Source organism: Oncorhynchus gorbuscha, linkage group LG22, assembly GCF_021184085.1.
Source record: "Oncorhynchus gorbuscha isolate QuinsamMale2020 ecotype Even-year linkage group LG22, OgorEven_v1.0, whole genome shotgun sequence".
Taxonomy (NCBI): Eukaryota; Metazoa; Chordata; class Actinopteri; order Salmoniformes; family Salmonidae; genus Oncorhynchus; species Oncorhynchus gorbuscha.
In genome coordinates, this window is record NC_060194.1 from 11,637,391 (window position 1) to 11,659,498 (window position 22,108).

At 42.7% G+C, this 22,108-nt stretch overlaps 1 protein-coding gene across 1 annotated transcript; it reads left to right on the forward strand.

Moving 5' to 3' along the window:
• Positions 1 to 1,110: 1,110 nt before the first annotated feature.
• LOC124009757 (segment polarity protein dishevelled homolog DVL-3-like) lies at positions 1,111 to 21,882 on the forward strand. The gene is made up of 15 exons (XM_046321901.1): positions 1,111 to 1,679; positions 12,895 to 12,964; positions 14,009 to 14,148; positions 14,396 to 14,508; positions 14,794 to 14,926; positions 15,055 to 15,145; positions 15,425 to 15,494; positions 15,680 to 15,819; positions 16,248 to 16,324; positions 16,529 to 16,596; positions 16,728 to 16,877; positions 17,167 to 17,298; positions 17,520 to 17,687; positions 17,831 to 18,052; positions 19,836 to 21,882. The coding sequence occupies exons 1-15, from the start codon at positions 1,519 to 1,521 to the stop codon at positions 20,072 to 20,074; spliced, it is 1,974 nt and encodes a 657-aa protein (XP_046177857.1). The 5' UTR covers positions 1,111 to 1,518; the 3' UTR covers positions 20,075 to 21,882.
• Positions 21,883 to 22,108: the final 226 nt, after the last annotated feature.

Sequence of the window (22,108 nt, forward strand, 5' to 3'; positions counted from 1 at the left end):
CGTAAAAAAAAATACAAGAAAATGATGCCATCTGGTTTGCTTTATATAAGGAATTGTAATTTATTTATACTTTTACATTTGATACTTAAGTATATTTTAGCAATTATTTACATTTACATTTAAGTCATTTAGCAGACGCTCTTATCCAGAGCGACTTACAAATTGGTGCATTCACCTTATGACATCCATTATATTTATATTTACTTTTGATACTTAAGTATATTTAAAACCAAATACTTTAAAACTTTTACTCAATTAGTATTTTACTGGGTGACTTTCACTTTTTAGTCATTTTCTATTTAGTCATTTTCTATTAAGGTATCTTTACTTTTACTCAAGTATGACAATTGGGTACTTTTTCCACCACTTTATATTTGATTTGTGTACCATGGTAGCTAGTCCAATGAAACAAATGTTTTTTTTTGTTCACTATCATGGCAGGAAAATGTAATGTTAGTACAATGAAAAAACTACCATGTTTTTTTGGTCACTACAATGGCAGGTAAATACCATGGTATTTGCACCAGTAACATGGTATTTTCCTGCCATGGTAGTTGACCCTCATTTTTCTACCATGGTACATTTTTGTAAGGGTGATTCTACCCTACAAGAGTGCTGCTGAGGCTACTGTAGACATACATAAGTGTGTTTTAATCAATTACTTGGTGACGTGAATATATTTAGCATAGTTTTATCACTATTTTTATGAAATTCACAGAGGATGGTCCTCTCCTTTCTCCTCTGAGAAGCCTCCACTGGAATGTCAACATAATGTGAAAATTGTGCATTTCTACATTTTGTAGAAAAATATAACTAAGATTAACAATAGGGAGCAAGAAAATACCTTCCTTTGGGCTAGAAACTCCTTGCACATTTTGAAAATCACTGTTTTTTAAAAACGTTTTTACTTTTAATCCTACCCTGTGATGTCACAGATAAACACATTAGGACCTTATATTTTTAACCACAGATCATAAAAACGCGCCGTTTTCGCATATGTAGACTGGTTTAGTGCCTGAGATTATTAAAAGAAGGTTCAAACGTGGCGCAATTTCCCTTTAATTAAACCAAATCGATTATTTTTCTCCCCTCCTCTCCGATAGAGGGAGAACTTTTGGGGTTGGTGTTTGTTTTTGTAGACTGCATTCTGAACTCGGGAGGAAGGATTCTTCGTGTGTATTCAGCAAAATAACTGCAAGCTAGCTCGAAAAACGACTGCGTAAATTCACATTTAGCCAAGATTTGAAAGTAGTTACATGCATTTGGCTCCTTTTCAAATTGGTAAAAAATAATATCAGGGTACATAGCTAATCAGTCGTCGTCTGGCTGGACCTTTGTGGAGCAAGGTGCTTCTGAATAGCTAGCTAGCTAACAGGATTCAAAAGAACAACTGGAAGCTAGCTTGCTGGCTAGCCAGAAAGCCGGGGGAATCAGCACCACGGGGAGCCGGGGCCCGAGAGGGAGCCATCCAGGCCCGCGGCTTGATGTACCCTGCCTGCCTCGCCCCAGCAGCCCACAATGGGGGAGACCAAAGTCATATATCACCTCGACGACCAGGAAACACCCTACCTGGTCAAATTGGCAGTGCCCGCTGACAGGGTCACACTTGCGGACTTCAAAAATGTTCTGAAGAAACCCAACTACAAGTTCTTCTTCAAATCTATGGATGACGATTTTGGGTGAGCATTATTAGCAAGCAGCGTATTATGGTAGTTAACTACTGTATGTAGCTAGCTATACTTTCAGTCTAAACCACAGATGAAATAATCATAATATTTTTCAAAACTGTTACTATAGTCAACTAACCAACGTCTCAATGTTTCTCATCTTGAATGATGATCATGGCTTGCGTTTTATTCCTTTGTTTAGCATTATTCGTCTCTCTGTTCTATTTCTTTTTTGCTTGTGACTAACGTAAGTTAGCTGACATTACAACAGCCAAAGTTAGGCCTGGCAGAATTAACGTGAATACATAATCGTGTAACCGACAATTATGGGTAATAGCCATGACAAAAATAATGTAAACGTTTTAATACATTTATTTTAGTAGGGGGTGGATTTTAACGTTATTTTCAAGTAAATATAATTTACCCAATAGCAGTTACTTATTTTACTGTACATACTTTTAGGAGTAGAACTGCAGGCAATGATAAACTAACGTTAAAGTAATTTCCAAAAGTTCCCAGGGGTCATAAACATTAATTTTCGAGCTGTCGTTAAAGCTGTGTTGTATTTTTAAAAGATGCATTACAACAAGCTCAAAACATTTTGGAATAAAAATTATACATTTGACAATAACCGTGGCTATTTGCATGACAATTAATGTTCCATAATCGTAATCGTTACAGCCATACACAGTCAAAATTCCCAATAATCGTGAAACCAGTATGGGACAAAGGAGATGATGATATCTTCTCTGCCCAGAAAACTACAATTCAAGCTACCATTCACCAGCTCTGCAAGCATTATGTCAAAAATACATTCTTTACTCAACAAATACACCAGCAACTATCATCATTTACTGCCTTTAAGGCCTGTATGTACTTTAAAAAAAAGTGTAAATAAGCACTCACAAGCAACCGAAACATTGAATCGTTTTTTTGCAAGAAAAGGTGCATGTTTTCAATTTACTGATGGGTGCAACTTAAACACCTGCACATAGTTCTTACATAGTTGGTTAGTAAATAAAACATCACAATGAGTACGTTTACATTTACAGTAATAATTCAATACTAAACTGATTATGGCAGGGTAGCCTAGTGGTTAGTGTTGGACTAGTAACCGAAAGGTTGCAAGTTCAAATCCCCAAGCTGACAAGGTACAAATCTGTCGTTCTGCCCCTGAACAGGCAGTTAACCCACTGTTCCTAGGCCGTCATTGAAAATAAGAATTTGTTCTTAACTGACTTGCCTGGTTAAATAAAGGTAAAATAAATACAAATAAAGTAGGCAGATTATGCAATAGTCATCTTACTTTGCTTATTTTAAAACCCATTGCAGTCTAGGGGAAGGGTGGTTCTACTAAGCTATATGGAATTGTTTTAAGGTCATACCAAGTATCATCACCTCTTTAAGGAATACCTAGGATAGGTTAAGTAATCCCTCTCACCCCACCCCCCCCCTAAGTTTTAGATGCTCTATTGTTAAGTGACTGTCCCACTGGATGTCATAAGGTGAATGCACCAATTTGTAAGTCGCTCTGGATAAGAGCGTCTGCTAAATGACTTAAATGTAAATGTAATGTAAATGTATTTAGCTATTTGATTTCGAATTTTAAGACCACTTGAATTATAATTTAAAAAATATATAAAAATGTATTTGATAACCTTTCTTTGACCTTACTGCAATTAGCACAAACAAACGCATTGAATAACAGATTTGTTACATGGAACCGATTACCCCCCCCCCCCCCCCTAAAAATCGAAAGGAAGTTTGTTCTGAAGTGTCTGTCCTATATCTATCTGAGAGATAGATATACTCTCCATATATACTTCCATTCATTTTTTGTTCATCTAATACCAGGGGACCTTCAGATGAGTCTTGTGAGGCCCATGGGTTTCCTAGAACAAAACTCCACAGAGGGTGTGTTCCATTAGTGTGTAGCCCAAACTTTTCGGACTCTACAGACAGCATTTGGCAGATCGGCTGTACCGACTTCAAACGAGTCCCAAGATGCGTGTGGGGGTCGTAGAGCAAAACGGAAAACACCATGGTGTTCGTGAGAGTCACATTTTCCCATAGAGGGGTAGGCCAAACCATTTTGGACGCTACAGATTTTGTTGGAAGACTGATTTTTCGGGATGTCTCATGGTCTGACAAACACAGCTCTAACTCTGACCTTTCACCACAGATGCGGAAGTGTGACATCGGCAGATGTGGTGAATTGAGACCCTTTCAAAGCAAAAAAAACTATCTCTAGCTTAAATGGACAGATTTTATTATTATGCTAATTATATTTGCACGGGGGCCCGGACATCAACTCTATGGGGCTAATCGGCGTAAGTTCAAAATCTAAGTAAGCATACGTTGATTAAAACACATGGTTTTCTGAGCAATCTTTCAAATTATGAAGACGTGTAAACGTCTTAATCGGAGTTCCAGCTGTGTATTTGATCTGTGCATGTGCTAGCACCCACCGAGCAAGCCTCCCTCTTTAGCACGAGTGAAGTAAGTTCGAAACAACTTAATCTGTGTGTCTTAGAAGTAGTTTTCACATGCAAGCTATATGTCTGAACTCTGAATCAAATATGCTTCCCAAAAATAACATGGTTGCTGTGGTAAAACATTTATTATGATTGGCGATTTTTCTTCATTTATCAGAGTGCCATCCGGTAGCCTGATTTCAGATCTGTCCGTGTAAACAGGATTATTATGAATTGTTCTTCTTGCAAAGCATGTACATGTTTTAATCAAACTATTATATTAATCTAACTATCCACAATATTAATGTAACCGTACTCTATGGTGCAGAGGGTTACATTTTAAATGTGATTGATTCTCATTGCGATACAGTTCTAGAAAAATAAATCTAAATTATTTTGCAAATGCAAAATACACTATCTTAACCCTATAAAGGTGTGTATCAATTTCATGTTTTTTTATAATTATTTCTCACTGATATGAAAGATTAAGGTCCATATGCTTCCAAAACCTTACCGCAAGCGATGCGTGTTAATGTTCAGACTGAGCTTCGGGGCTCTTAACAGAACTCCCAGTAATAAAGACTCCATCGTCCTATGACTCTTATGTGTAATGGAACTGAGTCATGATCAAGGGGTAGACAGAACTATCTCCACAACTTTTCAGATTATTCCACATTTGGCTTTATCAGAGTTATACAGCAAGAACTGCATGCTTTTCATGATCTCCAAACATAAATTGATCATGTCATTTCATATAATTGAGTGTAACATTAGCCCATCCATTTGAAATGTAGCGAGTTAGCTAAGAAAACAATGTGTCATTTAGCTTGCTTCATCAGAGTGGTGCGTGCATATGTATTCACCCCCTTTGCTATGAAGCCCCTAAATAAGATCTGGTGCAACCAATTACTTTCAAAGTCACAAAAGTAAAAGTAGATTGAACACAGGTGGACTTCATTTAAGTTTCACATGATCTCAGTATATATACACCTGTTCTGAAAGGCCCCAGAGTCTGCAACACCACCAAGCAAGGGGCACCAAACAGGTCAGGCACAAAGTTGTGGAGAAGTACAGATCAGTGTTGGGTTATAAAATATCCTATGGATCACCATTAAATACGTTATTAAAAAATGCAAAGAACATGGCAACACAGCAAACCTTCCAAGAGAGGGCCGCCCACCAAAATTCACGGACCAGGCAAGGAGGGCATTAATCGGAGAGGCAACAAAGAGACCAAAGATAACCCTGAAGGAGCTGCAAAGCTCCACAGCGGAGATTGGAGTATCTGTCCATAGGATCACTTTAAGCCATACACTCCACACTGGTCTTTATGGAAGAGTGGCCAGAAAAAAGCCATTACTTAAAGAAAATAATAAGCAAACACATTTGGTGTTCACCATTTGGTGTTCACCAAAGGGCATGTGAGAGACTAAAATTAAGCTTTTTGGCCATCAAGGAAAACGTTATGTCTGGCGCAATACCAACACCTATCATCACCCCGAGAACACCATCCCATGAAGAATAGTGGTGGCAGCATCATGCTGTGGGGATGTTTTTCATTGGCAGGGACTGGGAAACTGGTCAGAATTGAAGGAATGATGGATGGCGCTAAATACAGGGAAATTCTTGAGGGACACCTGTTTCATTCTTCAAGAGGTTTGAGACTGGGACAGAGATTTGCCTTCCAGCAGGACAATGACCCTAAGAATACTGCTAAAGCAACACTCGAGTGGTTTAAGGGGAAACATTTAAATGTCTTGGAATGGCCTAGTCAAAGCCCAGACCTCAATCCAATTGAGAATCTGTGGTATGATTTAAAGATTGCTGTACACCAGCGGAACCCATCCAACTTGAAGGAGCTTTTGCTTTGAAGAATGGGCAAAAATCCCAGTGGCTAGATGTGCCAAGCTTATAGAGAGACCCCAAGAGACTTGCAGCTGTAATTGCTGCAAAATGTGGCTCTACAAAGTATTGACTTTGGGGGGGGGTGAATAGTTATGCATGCTCAAGTTTTCTGTTTTTTTTGTGTCTTGTTTTTTGTTTCACAGTAAAAAATATTTTGCATCTTCAAAGTGGTAGGCATGTTGTGTAAATCAAATTATACAACCCCCCCCCCCCAAAAAAATCTATTTTAATTCCAGGTTGTAAGGAAACAAAATAGGAAAAATGCCAAGCCACTGTAAATACTGAGTGTACAAAATATTAGGAACACTCTCCTAATAGACTTGGGTGGTATACCGTATATACCCTATACCGGGGTATTTGTAAATAGTCACTGGATGTTTGTTTTTTCAATATCGTTAACAATTTCTTAAGTTTTTTAATAAATTAATATTTGTTGATACTTTTTTAGGTTAATTCCTGCAGTCAACTTGTGTAATACGTTAGGAGATAAAAGCAGATTGCGTTGTTCATTTCACCTGTCACATTAATTACATAATAAAGATTATATTAGTTCCCCCGAACAGTTGAGCCAGTCAAGTGTTCGTTTGTAAATAGCACAACGTGAGAAAGCGGGAGCTGTCTATTGACAAGGGTCGCGTTTTATATTGAAAGTCACGTTTGTTTTTGTTTGCTTCAATTACAAATCAGCGTTTTTAAGCCTTTTAATTGAGACGTTGATTGTGTATGTGTGTCATTCAGAGTGAGGGTGAATGGGCAAGACAAAAGATTTAAGTGCCTTTTGAATGGGGTATGGTAGTAGGTGCCAGCACCGGTTTGTCTAAAGAACTGCAAAGCTGATGGGTTTTTCATGCTCAACGGATTCCTGTGTGTATCAAGAATGGTCCGCCAACTTGGATTTAAAAAAAAAAGAATAACCAGCCAACTTGACACAGCTGTGGGAAGCATTGGAGTCAGCATGTGGCAGCATCCCTGTGGAACTCTTACGACACTTTGTAGAGTCCATGCCCTGACGAATTGAGGCTGTTCTGGGGGCAGAATGGGGGGTGGGGACAATGGCTCTGTTTCCAACTGACATTTTAGAGGCCAACCTCTTGGCCGCAGTGGTAAAATGTTGCTGTTTTACTCCTTAGAGGCGATTGACGCACCGGTGCATCAATCTAACTAACATAATATAAAATGCCTATCAAAAATCCAGTGATTTTAAGCTAGAGGTACCGTATCTGTTTTTTGATATATTGCATATTTTTGATACGGAATGTTATCAGATCTTCAACCAAAAGAATGTATATAAAGGGAACATGAGTTTACTAATAACAAAAAAGTACATATTTTATTTATTTAGTTAACTAATTTATGCAACACCCAATTCCCCTTTGTGAAAAAGAAATTGCCCCCTTACACTCAATAACTGGTTGTGCCACCTTTAGCTGTAATGACTGCAACCATGCTGTTGTTAATCAGACTCTCACGTCGCTGTAGGGTGGTTCTGGCCCACTCTTGCATGCAGAACTGCTTTAACTCAGCGACATTTGTGGGTTGTCAAGCATGAACTGCTCATTTCAAGTCCTGCCACATCTCAATTGGGATTAGATCTGGACATTGACAAGGCCATTCCAAAATGTCAAGTTCGTTCCTTTTTAACCATTTTCATGTAGACTTGATTGTGTGTTCTGGATTGTCTTGCTGCATGACCCGGCTGCGTTTCAGCTCACGGATGGATGCCATGACATTCTCCTGTATAATTCTCTGATGGAGAGCAGAATTATTGGTTCCTTCTCTTAAAGCAAGTTGTCAGCAAAGCATCCCCAAACCATCACACTACCACCATGCTTGACCGAGACGTTGGTATGAGGTTTTTTATTGTGGAATGCAGTGTTTGGTTTGACGGGTGGTTGGTGTGATTAGTTGTTTGAAGGGGTTGAGGTCATGGCTCTGTGCAGGCCAGTCAAGTTCTTCCACACCGATCTCGACAAACCAGTTCTGTATGGACCTCGCTTTGTGCACAGGGGCATTGTCATGCTGAAACAGGGAAGGGCTTTCCCCAAACTGTTGACAAAAAGTTGGAAGCACAGAATCGTCTGGAAAGTCATTGTATGCTGTAGCGTGGAGATTTCCCTTCACTGGAACTAAGGGGCCTAACCCAAACCATGAATAAACAGCCCCAGACTATTATTCCTCCTCCACCAAACTTTACAGTTGGCACTATGCATTCGGGCAGGTAACGTTCTCCTGGCATCTGCCTAATCCAGATCCGGCCATTGTACTGCCAGATGGTGAAGTGTGATTCATCACTCCAGTGAACAAGTTTCCACTGCTCCAGTGTCCAATGGCGGCGAGCTTTACGCCACTCTAGCCGAAACTAGGCATTGTGCATGGTGATCTTAGGTTTGTATACGGCTGCTTGGTCTTGGCAACCCATTTCATGAAGATCCCGACGAACCGTTATTGTGCTGACGTTGCTTCCAGGCAGTTTGACATACTTTTATATCTGTTTTTTTAATCATATTTTTTTGGGAGTGGTTGCAACGATTTAGAAGCAGTGTGAATATAGGGGAAACACTTTAGAAATATTTGTGAAAGTTAGAAAAGTATATTTTCAACCACAACTCCTGCAGCCTTGTTAGCATGCTCAAGCGTACCTGCCCGAGTTGACTCACAGGACGGTGTATTATATTAGAACATGCTGTGGCTTTTTTTTTTTTTATGTTTATTTTTATAAATGTGTAGCCCGGCAAGCTGTCGAAAGTGAGACATGCAGTATGCAGTTGGTGGGAGTTGTAGTTCTAATGAAACAGTTTTCAGCTTCTTGCTTCTTCATAGCTGTCCAATACGTTGAAAACCGGCATATGGTATCGACATTTTGTCCAAGTTTACACTTGTTTGACACATGCATTAAGGGAGAAAGGACCAAAATAACTGTCTCCTCTTTCTTTCTGTTGTCAAAATGGAATGCAGACTGGTTGGACCCAATGGTTGGTCACTTACTCTGGAATGCCATGTTTTTCACTGGCTGGTACAAGCCAGCCCTTACGCATGAAACATGTCTGAAATGGGAAAGGAACCTCTAGTCTCAAAATGAGTCCATCTCCCATCCTATCACAGGAAATGTTTTCACTTAGATTGTTGAGTGAACTATCACTTTAACATCAGGAATGTGCTTTTGATAAAGTGTTTGGGTGTTTTAAAATACAGAAGACTATGTATCAGATCCGTGTCAGAAATAGTTTCTCAGTGTTGACCATTTTAGTGAAGTGAAACACTTCAATGGTCTGTTTTGGAGAATGGCTTAAGGCTTCCACATGCTTCCTAGCTGAAACATTTAGTGATATTTTTGTTTGTTTTTGGTGTTCGGCAAGGTTTTTTTGTTTTGTGCGCACATTTTTTATCATGGCAAGCCCGATGTCGGTCAAAGTCGTAGCTCCGGTGATTGGTCAACAGTAGGGATTATTCAATTAAGGGTTTGTTGTCATTCAACGAGAGACAAATCGCATATGCACATATTTTTTTGACTTGAGAAATACTGCTCCACACATCTTCGTTAGATGTAAAATTGCACGTCTAAGATTTCTTGAGTCATCTTCAATTAATTCTGACTCTTGGGGAAGTGTTTCAAAATTGGCAAACGGTACTATTGCCATTTTTTTTGTTTTTCAGGCGAAGCTGTTTTTAAGGGAATATGCAAGCACACTCATTTGTTTTGCTTGTCTGAGTATGGTTAGGCGCCAGCCTAGCTGAAGCTTGTTAACGCCTTTATGCCTAGCTGTCTAGCAAGACAGTGGAGAAATACAAAGTATTTTTGCCAGATTGAGCTCCTGGTAGAATTCCAACTCCTCTGAGGGTCAAGATTGAGAGGTTCATATACAGTACCGGTGAAAAGTTTAGATACACCTACTCATTCCAGGGTTTTACTTTTATTTGTACTATTTTCTACATTTTAGTGAAGACATCAACTATGAAATTACACATGGAATCATGTAGTAACAAAAAGTGTTAAACAAATCTAAATATATTTTTGATTCTTCAAAGTAGCCACCCTTTCCCTTGATGACAGCTTTGCACACTCTTGGCATTCTCTCAACCAGCTTCATGAGGAATGCTTTTCCAACAGTCTTGGAGGAGTTCCCACATATGCTGAGCACTTGTGGACTGCTTTTCCTTCACTCTGCAGGCCCAAACTAAGTAATCCCAAACCATCTCAATTGGGTTGAGGTTGGGTGATTGTGCAGGTCATCTGATGCAGCACGCCATCACTCTCCTTCTTGGTCAAATATGTTTGTTTTGGGTAATTGTCTTGTTGAAAAACAAATGATAGTCCCACTAGGCACAAACCAGATGGGATGGTCTATCACTGCAGAATGCTGTGGTAGCCATGCTGGTTAAGTGTGCCTTGAATTCTAAATAAATCACATGCAAAGCACCATCACACCACCTCCATGCTTCATGTTGGGAACCACACATGCAGATATCATCCGTTCACCTACTCTGCGTCTCACAAAGACACTATCATTAGAACCAAAAATCGCAAATTTGGACTCATCAGACCGAAGGACAGATTTCTACCGGTCTAATGTCCGTTGCTTGTGTTTCTTGGCAAGTGTCGTCTTATTGGTGTCCTTTTAGTAGTGGTTTCTCTTTAGCAATTCGACCATGAAGGCCTGATTCACGCAGTCTCCTCTGAACGGTTGATGTTGAGATGTCTGTTACTTGAACTCTGTAGCATTTATTTAGCCTGCAATCTGAGGTGCAGTTAACTGTAATGTAACTCTGGGTCTTTTCCAGTGGTGGTCCTCGTGAGCCAGTTTCATCATAGCGCTTGATGGTCATCTGGCACTTGAATAAACTTTCAAAGTTCTTGAAATGTTCCATATTGACTGATCTTCATGTCTTAAAGTAATGATGCACAGTCAAACAGGGCTCTTCTGTATAACCCCCAACCTAGTCACAGCGTTGGCTCAAACACATGATGTAGGAAAGAAATTCCACAAATTAACATTTAAGAAGGCACACCTGTTAATTGAAATGCATTCCAGGTGACTACCTCACGAAGCTGGTTGAGAGAATGCCAAGATTGTGCGAAGCTGTCATCAAGGGTAGCTACTTTGAAGATTCTCAAATATAAAATATATTTTGGTTTGTTTAACACTGTTTTTGGGGGTTACTACATGATTCCATTGTGTGTTATTTCATAGTTTTGATGGCTTCACTATTATCCTACAGTAGAGTAAAAAATAAAAACCCTTGAATGAGTAGGTGTGTCCAAACCTTTGACTGGTACTGTATTTGATTTCAAACCGGTCTGCAAATTGCACTGAAGAACTATTGACATCGTGTTAGATTGGAATTTGAGACTGCAGGTTTGTTTTTGTGTTGAACAAAAATGTATATGCAACAATTTCAAATAATTTACTGAATGTCAGTTCCAATAAGGTAATTGGTCAAATGAAATAAATAAATTAGGCCCAAATCTATGGATTTCATGAGACTGGGAATACAGATATGTATCTGTTGGTCACATATGCCTTTTTTAAAAACATTTTTTAAATATAGGGGCGTGGATCAGAACCAGAAAGCCAGTCAGTACCTGTGACCACCATTTTTCTCATGCAGCATGACATATCTCCTTAGCATAGAGTTGATCAAGGAATGTAGTCCCACTCCTCTTCAATGGCTGTGCGAACTTGCTTGATATTGGTGGAATCTGTAACACGCTGTCGTACACGTCGATCCATAGGATACCAAATATGCCCAATGGGTGACATGTCTGGTAAGTATGAAAACCATGGAAGAACTGGGACATTTTCAGCTTCTGGGAATTGTGTACAGAACCTTGTGACATGCGGTCTTGCATTATGCTGAAACATGAGGTGATGGTGGTGGATGAATGGCACGACGATGGTCCTCAGGATCTCGTCGCTGTATCTCTGTGCTTTCATATTGACATCAATAAAATGCAATTGTGTTCGTAGCTTATGGCTGCCCATAACACAACCCCACCACCACCATGGGGCACTCTGTTCACAACTTTGACATCAGCAAGCCGCTCGCCTAAACAACGCCGTACACTGTCTGCCAATTGCCCAGTACAATTGAATCCCAAATGAATCCGTGAAGTGCACTTCTCCAGAGTGCCATTGGCCATCGAATGTGAACATTTGCCCACTGAAGTCAGGTCAATTCTTTGGATGTGCAAACCCATAGTATCATCAGCTGTCTGGGTGACTGATCTCAGACCATCCCGCAGGTGAAGAAACCGGATGTGGAGGTCCTGGGCTGGTGTGGTTACACGTGGTCTGCAGTCGTGAGGCCGGTTGGACGTACTTCCAAATTCTCAAAAGACTTTGGCGTGGCGGCTTATGGTAGAGAAGTGAACATTCCATTTTCTGGCAACTGCTCTGGTCGACATTCCTGTGGTCTGCATGCCAATTGCATGCTCCATCAAAACTTGAGACATCTGTGGCATTGCACGTTTTTAGTTGCTTTTTATTGTACCCAGCACAAGGTCCACTTGTGTAATTATCCTGCTGTTTAATCAGCTTCTTGATAGGTGACAGGTGTGGCATGTCTTCACAATGGAGGGATGTAAACAAATTTGTGCACAGTTTGTACGTATGGAACACTTCTGGGATCTTTTATTTCAGCTCATGAAACATGGGACCAACACTTCACTTTGCGTTTTATATTTTTTGTTCAATGTGGTAACTTAACTAGCTAGCACAGTAATGTAACAAAGCAGGGATTTTAGACTGTTTTCCTATTGTTGGGACCGGGAGTATTTCTGTGTTTTTGCATTCCTTACCAGCATTTGTGTACACATGGTGAGTCAATGTTGTTCTCTCTTTCCCTTGCAGGGTAGTGAAAGAAGAGATATCTGATGACAATGCCAAACTACCTTGTTTTAATGGCCGTGTGGTATCTTGGGTAAGCGCGCGCGCACACACACTTCATCTTTGTCTTAAGTGTTTGTCAATGACAACCATCTGTTGGGGATCCTTTGACCCCAAACAGCATTCTGTCCCTAGAGAGAAGCCCCGCCCATCTGTCTGATAATATCATTACTACATAATGATGTTAGGAATAACAGTGACACACACACACACACACACACACACACACACACACACACACACACACACTTTCTCTTACGCATTCTGTATCTCGTCAATCTTTCTAACTCCCTTCCAAATACACTAGTTATTTATGTCTTTGTAAAACTCCTACATTTCTCATCTCACACACGGACCAATGATTCCAATCTCTCCATGACTGAGCCATCTGGTTCTTTGCTCTGCCTCTTTATACTCGGTTTCTCTGTTTTGAGATCTGATTAAGAGAAACTGAAATCACAGGATCGTAGACATCACTCTAAAATAAAGGGCTTCACTGCGCCTAATGAGGAGATTGAATCACAAGTCACAGAGCGGGGAAATGAAGGAGGGGTTTGTTTAAGAAGGAAATGGTTTGTGTGGGGGGAGGAGGCCAACCTTGTTACTATAACTATGGAAATCTCTGGGCCCTAGTTATTGGCTTTATTCCGTACAGTGCGTGGTCAGGAAAGGACAGTCGTCTCTGTACGTTTATCTCAGTTTTAATGCCACGTGCACAAGTGCAGTGAAATGCCTTTCTGGCAAGCTCTATATCCAACAGTTCAGTAATCGACATCAATGTAGTGCTGAAAAGAACATTAGGTAGAACAAAAATCTGTCTGGATGTGTGATTGGCCTTGCCTCTGTCTCTGCCTATCTGATTAAGCTAGTGAAGTTCTAGTGAAATGTTTGGTATCCAGTGCGTCTGTCTGTGACCTAGGTTACAGACCTGGCTTGCTGTAAAATGTATTTGGAAAAAAAGAAAAGAAAAAAAAGAAAAAAGCTGCATAGTGCATGTGAATCAAATTTGAATGATTCTTAGATTGAGGATGTGATTCTTAGGGTCTCAAAGTTGGTCTGTCCACCTCTGTGTCCTCAGCTGGTGTCGGGGGATGGTGCTCATTCAGATGGTGGCTCTGTGGTCGAGAGTTTGTCCGAGTTGCCGCCACCCCCCTTGGAGAGGACTGGGGGCATCGGGGAGTCCAGACCCCCCTCTTATCAGTCAGTTCTCTCTAGATTGTGTGTGTTTAGCTGTGCGCACACATTTTGAATTAGTTTGCATTTCTGTTTGGCTGTGTGTGAGAGATGTTGTGCGTGTGAGTAAGTGGGTTTGTCTCCGAGTGTCTTTATAGGCTTAGTCTTGATGAATAATCTCCATTGTGTTTCTAATATGCTGAATAACCATGACAACACTGAGCACGACAACATTTTCTCAATGTGGAAATAATGATCTCTGTGACCTCCCCCTCTCCATTTCTCACTGCAGCGGGAAGGCCACAGGTGGACGAGACTCGTTGGACAACGAGACGGAGACGGGCTCGATGGTGTCCCAGAGAAGAGCGAGGGAGCGACCGCGCCGGAAACACACTCGCGAGCATGGTCAGAGAGCAGTTGGCGCCCTCCATTTCCTCTCACTCAGAATTTCTCAACTATACTGTCCAGTTCCCCGCCTGACACGGGATCTAGCCTAGTTGTTGGATAGGTGTATGAGCTGTACAGCCATATTCCACCCAGACTAACAAGGGGCAATGTGGAGCTATTACCATCACTTTATACCTATCCAAACTACATGAAGTTCCCAGAGGCTAATTAGGAACTGGGCATATAGCACTGTGAGCCCCTCCCCTGTTTAACTCTTGTCACCTCCTCTCTCACCCTCTGCAGGTGGGAGGAATGGCTACTCGCGGGTGGGCCGAGGGGCGGAGCTGGGCCAATACGACAGCTGCTCGTCCTTCATGAGCAGCGAGCTGGAGTCTACCAGCTGCTTCGACTCTGAGGATGACGACGCCACCAGCCGGTGAGAACTTCCCAGATAACCATTACGCAACGTTCCGCCAACCTTCACTTTCTTGCCTCCTGTATATTTAATACCTTTAGTTCTCGCAGGTTCTCCAAACCGTAACCCTATTGAACTTTGTCCCCCAGGTTCAGCAGTTCCACGGAACAGAGCTCCTCTCGCCTGATGAGGCGACACCGCCGGCGCCGCCGGAAACCCAAGACGTCCAACATGGAAAGGGTGAGATGGGCAGACACGCGCCAGGGTTTCCGTGGCCAAATAAAATGAAACTGCAATAGATATAATTGTTGCCTGCCAAATTGACCGGGAGAACAAAACAACTGTAGGCAGGCTATCAGTGCGTCCCTTGCTCTGTGTCCACTATGAAGTTAGCGTAATGACTGGAAGTCTATGGGTATCTATTTCTCAAATGGCCTGTAAATTAAGGTCTCCCCGGTCACGTTGTCCGGTGCCACACACACTTTCTTACCTGTCTCGCCCCCCTTTCCCTCTTTCTAGTCGTCATCATTCAGCAGCGTCACAGACTCCACCATGTCTCTGAACATCATCACTGTCACTCTGAACATGGGTAAGTATTTCTCTGTGGCTGTCTTTCTCGCTCCCTCGATTCTGCGGTCTCTGTTTCCTGGTAACTTGCAATAAAGCTTTACATAGACCTCCTGACCACGCATTCTTTTTCATTGTCTTTCGCTCTCGCTCTGCCCCTCTCTCTCTTCCTCTTCCTCTCTCTGTATCTCTCTCCCCCCTCTGTAGAGAAGTATAACTTCCTGGGCATCAGCATCGTGGGGCAGAGCAATGAGAGGGGCGACGGGGGCATCTACATCGGCTCCATCATGAAGGGAGGGGCGGTGGCCGCAGATGGCCGCATTGAGCCTGGAGACATGCTACTGCAGGTGCGTGCTCGTATGTTTGAGGGTTTGGGACTCTTTGTCGCAGCCTTGAAACCAGAGTGAATTAAGTGGCCCTCATTGGACATAACAGCAGGGTTGTGTTCACGAAGTACCAAATGGAAGAAAATCGACTGAAACGAAGGAATCTACCTAAATATGTCCAATAAGAAAATGCTTGTTTTTGTTTCCAGTTTCAAAGCATTTTTCTATGGTGAACCCTAGTGAATACGACCCACTTTAGCCCGGCTAAACTCGACCCCACAATTTACGATGGAGTTGAGCGGGCAACTACTGTGGGCGGACTGGAGCGCTGACGTCACATAAAATGACGTTATTATCAAAAACGACTGATTTCAGCACCCAGAACAGCCCACAATTACCCAGAACAATGCCATAGATTGACTGAGAGACTCTCTCCGCCCTCCTAACAGGTGAACGACATCAACTTTGAGAACATGAACAACGACGACGCGGTTCGAGTGCTGAGAGACATCGTACACAAGCCAGGGTGAGTCACACACCAGCAAACACACTCAAGTTGCCACAAGTCTTAGGACTTATTAAACCTTTTTAGCTTTCACTATCTTTTGGTGTTGTATTTCATCTGTAAAAAGACAGGTGCAAGTTTTGCCACTTTGCCTAAGCTGTATAAACATGGCATTGTGAGCATTGCCAGCTCTGTGTTAACTGTGTGTGTAAACTCTGTTTACAGCCCCATCACTCTGACTGTGGCTAAGTGCTGGGACCCTAACCCTCGGAGCTGCTTTGCTCTGCCAAGAAGTGAGTATTCACCTGCCGTGCTTCTTCACAACACACCCACAAATGTAAGACTTTTTATTTTATTTTTATGTGTGTGTTTTGTGAAGTCGATGTACTATGTCAAACCCCCCGTTTTTTTTCTCCCCCTACAGGTGAGCCGATCCGGCCCATTGACCCTGCTGCCTGGGTGTCCCACACTGCGGCAATGACAGGGGTGTACCCTGCTTATGGCATGAGCCCATCGATGAGCACGGTCACCTCCACCAGCTCCTCCATCGGCAGCTCCGTCCCCGAGACTGAACGTGAGTCCCACACCTGGGTCCTGTCAAAACTGACCCAGTTAAACTGTATTTAAAACACTCAATCTTGCTTTATTGTGCCATGAAATCTACAGTTGAGGACAGGCTAGTATGCGACGGAGCACATGATATAATGTCTGTCACAAGTTCAGCTAATATTTGAAAGTCCCACAAAACTGTCATACACTGGAAGACCTCCATCCTATCAAAACTGCCGCACTGTCCCGTTGTAAACCACGATACCTACCTTCGCTAAGCCCAGTAACCCACCTCCCGATTTTGCTCCTCGCAGGCTTCGACGATTTCCACCTGTCCATCCACAGTGACATGTCAACTGTTGCCAAGGCCATGGCTTCCCCTGAGTCAGGCCTGGAGGTGCGAGACAGGATGTGGCTGAAGATCACCATCGCCAACGCCTTCATAGGTATGCTCACTCTCCTTTTCCTCTCGGTCTCGCTCTACCTCTCTCTCACGTCTGTCTTCCTGTCCTCTGGTTTTTCACTTTCTCCTTTTTGTCTAGTTGTCTTTCTATAATGCCCCCATTTTATGCCTGTCTTTGCCTTTTCTACCTAGTTTGTGAGTTAATTGCCATGGAATGTGTATTTTGTGTCTAGACTCGTATGTTTTGTGTTTCTGTATCCAAAGGCTCAGATGTGGTGGACTGGCTCTTTCATCACATGGAGGGATTCTCGGACCGACGGGAGGCAAGGAAGTACGCCAGTAACCTGCTCAAGGCCGGCTACATCCGCCACACCGTCAACAAGATCACCTTCTCTGAGCAATGCTACTACACCTTCGGAGACCTCTGTGGCAGTGAGCGTTTTCACTAGATCCTCATTGTATTTCATGGTTTGAAAACAAAAGCCCAGTCCCTAGCCCTTCTGTGTTTGCAGACAAAACGGCAACATTGATATTCATGATAACTCGATCTCTCTCTCTCTCTCTCTCTCTCTCAGACATGACCCACCTCTCTCTGCACGACCATGATGGCTCCAGCGGCGGGGCGTCGGACCAGGACACCCTGCCCCCTCTGCCCCACCCTGGTGCTGCCCCCTGGCCCATGTCCCTGCCCTACCAGTTTTCCCTCGCCCAGCCCTACAACCCCCAGCCCCAACACGACCTGCCCCAGGGCTTCCCAGGAGTAGGGGCGGGCAGTGCTGGCAGCCAACACAGCGAAGGTGAGGAGAGCTGGGACTCACCAGCGGTATTCAATCATACCCAGACATTAAGAGAGGGGGAACTAGTTTGAATTAACCAACACCACTGCCACTTTGTAAAAAGAAAGTATAAAATGATTTTTTTTTTAACAAAAAAAATCTATCATAATACTATTGTAACAATATTTTCTAATTTGTTGGCCAGTAAATATCAATGAATCTGTTGGCCCAGGCATAAATCATAAATCTCTCCCATGAGCCTACCCCAAAACGGAGTCACTGCTTCTTACATCACTGCACTAGCATGCCTGACAGAGCTCACAGTGTAAAATGATGATATAGAAAAAGATAAGATTAATGACAGGAGAATTGCAGTAATAGATTATGTAATTTTAATGTTTGTCTTCACTCAACATGTACAGTAATGCACACAGCAAAGCCAGAACATACACCCAGTCATTCATAAAACACTTGCAGTTATGTATGAAGGATAAATACTTTAGTGTGTGTGTGTGTGTGTGTGTGTGTGTGTGTGTGTGTGTGTGTGTGTGTGTGTGTGTGTGTGTGTGTGTGTGTGTATGTATGTGTATATATATATATGTGGACACCCCTTCAAATTAGTGTATCCAGCTATTTCAGCCAACACCCGTTGCTGACGGGTGTATAAAATCTAGCACGCCGCCATGCAATCTCCATAGACAAACATTGGCAGTGGAATGGCCTTACTGAAGAGCTCTGACTTTCAATGTGGCACCGTCATAGTATGCTACCTTTCCAACAAGTCAGTTCTTCAAATTTCTGCCCTGCTAGAGCTTCCCCAGTCAACTGTAAGTGCTGTTATAGTGAAGTGAAAACGTCTAGGCATAACAATGGCTCAGGCGCGAAGTGGTAGGCCACACAAGCTCACAGAACGGGACTGCCGAGTGCTGAAGGGCGTAGCTCGTAAAAATCATCTGTCCTCAGTTGCAACACTCACTACAGCATTCCAAACTGCCTCTGGAAGCCACGTCAGCACAATACATTTTGACAGGAGCTTCATGAAATGTGTTTCCATGGCCGAGCAGCCTCACACAAGCCTAAGATTACCATGCGCCATGCCAAGCTTCGGCTGGAGTGGTGTAAAGCTCGCCGCCATTGGAGCAGTGGAAACGCGTTCTCTGGAGTGATGAATCACGCTTCACCATTTGGCAGTCCGACAGACGAATCTGGGTGTGGCGGATGCCAAGAGAACACTACCTGCCCCAATGCATAGTCCCAACTGTAAAGTTTAGTGGAGGAGGAATAATGGTCTGGGGCTGTTTTTTCATGGTTTGGGCTAGGCCTCTTAGTTCCAGTGAAGGGAAATCTAATGATACAGCATACAATGACATTCTAGACGATTCTGTGCTTCCAACTTTGTGGCAACAGTTTGGGGAAAGCATTTCCTGTTTCAGCATGACAATGCCCCTGTGCACAAATGAGGTCCATACAGAAATGGTTTATTGAGATCGGTGTGGAAGAACTTGCACAGAGCCCTGACCTCGACCCCATCGAAATCCTTTGGGATGAATTGGAACGCAGACTGCAAGCTAGGCCTAATCACCCAACATCTCCTCACTAATGCTCTTGTGGCTGAATGAAAGCAAGTCTTGCAGCAATGTTCCACCATCTAGTGGAAAGCCTTACCATAAAAGTAAACCAGAAGAGTAAAGGCTGTTATAGCATAATGCCCTTGATTTTGGAATGAGATGTCTGACGAGCTACTTTTGGTTATGCAGTGTAGTTGGATACTAACACACTTTCTTTGTTTTGCTCCCGTCTCCAGGGAGCAGCGGCTCCAACTGCAGTAAGACTGAGGGCCGAGGCGGTGCCGGGGGCTCCAACAAGTCTGGTGGGAGTGGCAGCGAATCAGAGATCAGGAGCCATCGGGTCCCCAGCGAGCGCTCTGCGGCCCCTAGCGAGCGCAGCATCCGCAGTTCCTACAGTCATCGAAGCGCACACTCGTCCCACTCACTGGCCTACAGCCCTGGCTTGGTCTACGGCCCCCCCAGGCCTGCCTCCTAACCCCCCCCACCTGGCCACAGCTGCTCCAGGAGCCCCACCAGGCCGACAGCTGGCCAACGCTCCCCCAGAGCTCACCGGCTCCCGCCAGTCCCTGCGCATGGCCGTAGGCAACCGCGGCGAGTTCTTTGTCGACGTCATGTGACGCAGGTTATGTCATAGGCGCACCACATAATGGTGGTTAGGGATTTTTTTTGTTTAGTGCTGAGGGGGACAGACAGGAGGAGGAAGTCTCTAGAAAATCACAGTTGGGGTCAATGTCATTTCCTTTTGAATTGCCAGAATTGAAATGGAATTGAGCCCAACCCTGCTAGAAATGTCCTCTTGCTCTTGTGCTCCTGAGGGTGTATCTGATTCGCTATACTTTCTTCAGTGAAGAACCCCCACCCTCACAGATGGAATCAAAGCGCCTTTTCTCAGTTTCCTCCCTGTGAGACGAGTTGTGCTTGGGTCGTGACAGGGAGGGAGGCCTGGGGAACAGCTGGGGATGACTTGGCGCTTTTCTACGTGGATGTTTTTCATTTGTTCTTTTCTCTAGCTCCACGTCCTGTCCTCCCCAACCTTAGTCCGCCAGAGACAAAGTAAAAAAATGTATTAAAAAAACTCCTCTCCATACATCCTTTCACCTAAAATTTGAAAATGAACACTAACCTTTGAACCTTACGTGTACTTTTGTTTGTTTGTTTGTATGACTATGAAAAAGAATGAAAAGTTAAATAATGTAGTGCAAAAGAATTGAGGCCCTTTCTGTTCTTATGTTTTTATCATAGCTGGTCGCCGATACATGTAGTTTCTTTTTCAACACTTAACATGAGCTTCCAGCTTAGACTGATTTTAAAAGTACATTTTCGTCTTAAGTTTTCTTACCAACTCTTTCACACTACTCCAGTGTTTCCCAAACTCGGTCCTGAGGGCCCTAAAGGGTGCACAATTAGCTTTTTGCCCTAGCAGTACACAGCTGATTCAAATAATCAATGTATCATCGAGCTTTGATCATTTGAATCAGCAGTGTAGTGCTACGGCAAAAACACTGCACCACTTGGGGGTCCCCAGGATTGAGTTTGGGAAACACTGCACTACTATGAGAAAATGTATTTTTATTTATAAATATAGTTTTATGACTTTAAGTTGGTTGTTGTGTTTTTGTGTGTGTGTACGCGTAAGAAACCTGGAGTTTTCCAGGTGGGCGTAGGGACATTATTTGCACAAGCAAGGAATTTCAGTCTGAGAAGGAATGTGAAGGCAATATAGCTTGCAGATGTGTGCGTAGGCTTGACCTGACCATGTCTATTATTTTTTTGTATGTTCAAGCTTCCTTTGAACTGGGTGACCTGCTGCATCATCAAAAAGTTCCCAAATGTAGAGCTCTAGATTTGAGGACATTTTTTTTAATGAGGGGAATATGATATGGGAGCATAACTTGAAGTATTTTGAGATTAATTTGGTAGGTGTGCATCATACATGAATCTGATGTGGAATTCCTATATTATGTAGAGATACAATTGAATGTGCAGGAAATGAAATATTTGTTGATATCCTGCTGCAGTAGGCAAAAATAAATGACCAATGTGCTTATCTTCAGGGTGCGGTCTGCCCATTCCCAGTTCAGTTTAAACCCACCCACCATATCTTTTATTTTATTAACAAACAGAGGAATGCGTACATACAAACTTTTTACATTGCCAGGAATCCTACATAAACTAGCCTTTTTCCTTGTTTCGACCCTGACTTTTGTCAGTCGTGACAGTGGTCTAGGAACATATAAAGAAGGAGTTGTCCATAATAATAAATAAACTCCTCCCGAAGTGCGAGGCATTTCATTGTCTGCTTTCTCTGACCTGATGGGAGATCAAAGCAGTGGTGGGGGGTCTGGGGTTGGAGATTGTTGCGTTTTTTATCGCTGTGTAGAACGTTCGTACAGTAGATGAGGGGGATCCAATCGAAGTATACTCTTAAATTGTACACTGAACAAAAACAAACGTAACATGCAACAATTTCACATTTTACTTAGATTGTATAATGAAAATTAGTCAATTA

Excerpts from the sequence above, each read along its gene's own strand:
- LOC124009757 (XM_046321901.1), top strand. The coding sequence starts at position 1,519 with ATGGGGGAGACCAAAGTCATATATCACCTCGACGACCAGGAAACACCC. Across the intron at positions 15,146-15,424 it reads AGACGTCCAACATGGAAAGG|TCGTCATCATTCAGCAGCGT; the intron begins GTGAGATGGGCA and ends CCCTCTTTCTAG. Across the intron at positions 16,878-17,166 it reads CTCCGTCCCCGAGACTGAAC|GCTTCGACGATTTCCACCTG; the intron begins GTGAGTCCCACA and ends TGCTCCTCGCAG.